Below are 4,374 nucleotides of genomic sequence, written 5' to 3'. Positions count from 1 at the left end.
TGTAAACAGAACATTTTTCTATCACTAACCCGAACTAGACGCATATGTATATTGAGAAAGAGGATTATTTGTTTGCTTGTTTGTTTAGAATTTCGCGCAAAGCTACAAGAGGGCTATCTGCCCAAGCCGTCCCTAATTTAGCAGTGTAAGACTAGAGGGAAGGCAGCTAGTGATCACCATCCACTGCCAACTCTTTGGCTACTCTTTTACCAACGAATAGTGGGACTGATCGTAACATTATAACGCCCTCACGACTGAAAAGTCAAGCATGTTTGGTGTCACGGGGATTCGAACCCGCGACCCACAGATTCCAAGTTAAGCGCCCTAACCACCCGGCCATGCCGGGCTTTTCATATCAACAGCAAGAGTGAAATTTGGAAAATTTGAGCGACCAAGTGTTTTTTTTTTTTTTATATCGAACTCGAAAGTATTTCACTCTAAGAAACCTGTTTGTTTCTAAAATCTGGGTTTAAACCAGCATTTTACATGGTGTATGTTCCCGAAATTCATTACCTTCACACGTAAAATAATGCAGTTATATTTTGATTTTCTGTCCGGTTAATTTAAATTGAGAATTTAGAGAATTGCGTTGAAGAAAAACAACAGAAAGAATTAAGAACAAATGTTTGGTTTGGGATTATTATTACTAGATGACCATCGGAAGAAATATAAGATTTTACAGCAAGGTAAACTAATCATCTCCTTTTAGAGTTCAAATTTCACAAATACCGACTGCTCGTACTGCGCTTGCTCAGCTGTTCCAATCGCTAAGGGGAAGAGAAAGAGCGTTTCTACTACGTACAACCAGACTGCTGTTAACTAGGCTAGTGCGGTTCATCTTATTACATGAGAAATCTATATCAATAAAATCTCTTTTTTTTTAACCTTAAAGCCATATAGATTTCAGAAACAGTCGCCCTATATGACAGACACACCTGCACTGATTATCAACCCAGAGTTTTTGACCCGACTCATCCTCAACTGAATAGTTATGGAAAGGTGCAATAAATCTATGAACCTCAAAGATGCTGAAAACGACCAAATCGTTAACAACAGCACCGACATCGGGCACCATCAGAATTTGTATGACCAGCCAGTTATCAAAGATGTCCGGGTCACCACGCTCTGGATTTTGGCTGTTTTGGGGGCCCTGGGGAACTCATTCGTACTCTTTTGGATCTGGAACCACCGGAGCAGAAAGTCACGTGTCCTGCGTCTCTTCCTGAACCTGACAATAGCGGACGTATTGGTAACAGTATGTGCCACTGGTCCTCAGCTGGTCTGGGAATATTATGGGCGAGAATGGCGGGCAGGTGATGCCATGTGCCGGCTGGTTAAGTTTTTACAGACTTTCTCTATCTGCGTTTCCAATTACTTGATAGTGACCATTGCCCTAGATCGTTACAAGGCCATCAGGCGACCTCTGTCTCCTCCGTGGAAGGTAAGATCAGTTGTTTAGGAGTGAAGATATTTTTGTGCAGTAAAACATTCTTATCTAATCAATTGGAAGACGTTTAGGAGAGAACTAAGTGAACTAATGATGTTTATGCTGAACAAAATATATAAACTTCTGATATCTATATAAAGCTTCCTTATTCATTTTAAATCTCGAAAAGTACACGTAAAGAAACTAAAACTTTAACTCTTTTAATGTTCGAAAAACGTTGAATGACGATATTTAATATCATGGGGCAAGGATTCGCCCTGTGGGAGAGCTGTAGATGTAAGAGCTGGCAAGCTACATTCAATTCCTTGCACATTATAGCCATAGGTGCGTTATAAGAGTAAAAGTAAATTCCTTAGCATGGATGGAAGTGTGATACTGATAGGCTGCTTATCCGTTGGTCAGTAGTTCAAAATCAGCGGCGGCGATAGATAACCTTAGTATATTTGCCACAAATATAAAATGTATTATAATGAAAATAATCAATATCTTAACGTTTAATAGGCTGTTTTATAACATTTACCTTTTATTAGTGTCTACGATTTTTAAAGGAAATATTTTGATTAGTTTTGTTTTAGTAAAAGAAAAAAAAACAGAATTACCTTCGAAACGGCTCCCAGTGAGACAGTGGTAAATTCACAAACTTATAACGCTAAAATCCAAAGTTCGATTCCTTCTGATGGACAGGGAGTAAATAGCCCGTTATGTATGTTGCGCTAAAACAAAACAAACAAGTTATCGGAATGATAATATTTTTGTTAATAGCAGGTTTCTTAAACGTTTAAAGTAATGCTTCTTCTAAGTAACCCACATGAATGTTGTTCATCATGACAGAGCGAGTTTGAGAAAAAAAGCTTTCGTCTAAATAGTCAAGAGTTTACGAAACTACTAGTCCTAGAATCATCTTAATAGACAACCTTAAAGTCGTAGATATTTCAAGAAACCTTAATAGACAACCTTAAAGGCGTACAGATTTCAAAAATCCTTAATAGACAACCTTAAATCGTACAGATTTCAAAAATCCTTAATAGACAACCTTAATTCGTACAGATTTCAAAAATCTTTAATAGACAACCTTAATGGTGTAAATATTTCAAAAATCCTTAATAAAAAACCTTAAAGTCGTAGACATTTCAAAAATCCTTAATAGACAACCTTAAAGTCGTAGAGATTTCAAAAACCTTAATAGACAACCTTAAAGTCGTAAAGATTTCAGAAATCCTTAATAGACAACCTTAAATCGTACAGATTTCAAAAATCCTTAATAGACAACCTTAAATCGTACAGATTTCAAAAATCTTTAATAGACAACCTTAGAGTCGTAGACATTTCAAAAATCCTTAATAGACAACCTTAAAGCTATAAAGATTTCAAACATCCTTAATAGACAACCTTGAAGTCGTACAGATTTAAAAAATGTTTAATAGACAACTTAAAGTCTTACAGATTTCAAAAATCCTTAATAGACAATCTTAAAGTTATAAAGATTTCAAAAATGCTTAATAGACAACCTTAAAGTCGCACAGATTGCAAAAATCCTTAATAGACAACCTTAAAGTCGTACAGATTGCAAAAATCCTTAATAGACAACCTTAAAGTTGTACAGATTTCAAAAATCCTTAATAGACAACCTTAAAGTCGTACAGATTGCAAAAATCCTTAATAGACAACCTTAAAGTCTTACAGATTTCAAAAATCACTTTATAACGCCCCCACGGCTGAAAGGGCGAGCATGTTTGGTGCGACGGGGATTCGAACTCACGACCCTCAGAATGCGAGTCAAGCACCCTAACCACCTAAGTTTTGGACTTATTTATATATTTTCCTCCTCTATTTTCACATGTAATGCATGGTCCGGTGGTTAGAGCACTCGACTCGCTATTTGTGGGTTTTAATCCCTGTCATACTGAACAGGATCGCTCTATAAAGCGTAATGACGTTGTAAAATGACGGTCAACCCCAAGAGTTGGCGGTGGGTGATGTTGACTAGCTTCCTTCCCTCTAGTCTATCACTGCTAAATTAGGAACGGCTAGCGCAGTTAGGCCTTGTGTAGCTTTGCGCGAAATTCAAAACAAACCACACGTAACGATAGACAATCGGCTTAACATGTATTAACATCAGGATTTTGCATTACCTATATAGAGTGATGCAAGATGAGCGTACCACAATGCCTTTTTTTTAAGTCCTGCCGTAATAAGTAATATGTCATAACAGGATCATTTTCGCGTTCTTGCAAGGTTAATGAGATTATAATCAATTATTATAACAAAAGAAATAAAAACAATTAGTGAAATGCAAGTATGACTTTGAGTTAAGGGTTAATCTTAAACCACTCATTCATAAAATATTGGATTCTATGGATTAGCTCACATTTTGCGTCAATGAGTTTACACATTTTGCATAAATTTTCCCAGCAACTACCTTTCAGCCCTTATCAGGATGTACACTGAGTGGTCACAAGTAAATAGACACCTAATTTTTCGTCATTTAACTGATTTATGCTAACTAATTTGTGCTCACAGAGCACTATATACATGCACAGAGCTACAACATGCCTAAAACTCAAAGTTCTCTCGAATTGTCAGATTTTGTTAGAGGAAGGATAGTTGGTCAAGCAGATGGTGGAATAAATCAGCGGCAAATTTCGCAGAATTTGGGAATCCCGCTTTCGACAGTCAACAGAATCATCGTACAGTTCAGGAAACACGGCAAGGAAACAACTGAGCAACGTCCGAGTCGTCCTGGTCCATCGGAGAGGACAAAAAGGGCTGTCAAGAGGAGCATCGAAATGGGTCCCAGATTAACGACTGCAGAAGTAGCCAAAGTTGGTGGGATGAGCCCGAAATCTGTTCAACGGGTTATCGTTGCAGAGCAGCTAGACGGACGCCCTTATTAAGACCTGCCAACATAGTCAGACGAAAGAAGTAGG

The 4,374-nt window shown here is 37.6% G+C and overlaps 1 protein-coding gene across 1 annotated transcript in view; it reads left to right on the top strand.

Annotated features, from left to right (window-relative positions):
- The first annotated feature begins 828 nt into the window (after positions 1-828).
- Positions 829-4,374, top strand: part of LOC106473211 (cardioacceleratory peptide receptor-like) — a 21,276-nt gene continuing 17,730 nt past the window's right edge. The window contains exon 1 of the mRNA XM_013933894.2: positions 829-1,441. Coding sequence (XP_013789348.1) covers positions 992-1,441 — 450 coding nt within the window. The 5' untranslated portion in view covers positions 829-991. The remainder of the gene's footprint in view (positions 1,442-4,374) is intronic.

This window comes from Limulus polyphemus, unplaced genomic scaffold (assembly GCF_000517525.1).
Source record: "Limulus polyphemus unplaced genomic scaffold, Limulus_polyphemus-2.1.2 Scaffold5976, whole genome shotgun sequence".
Classification (NCBI taxonomy): Eukaryota; Metazoa; Arthropoda; class Merostomata; order Xiphosura; family Limulidae; genus Limulus; species Limulus polyphemus.
The sequence above is the reverse complement of the archived record's forward strand: the minus strand, read 5'-3'. Positions and strand labels throughout refer to the sequence as shown.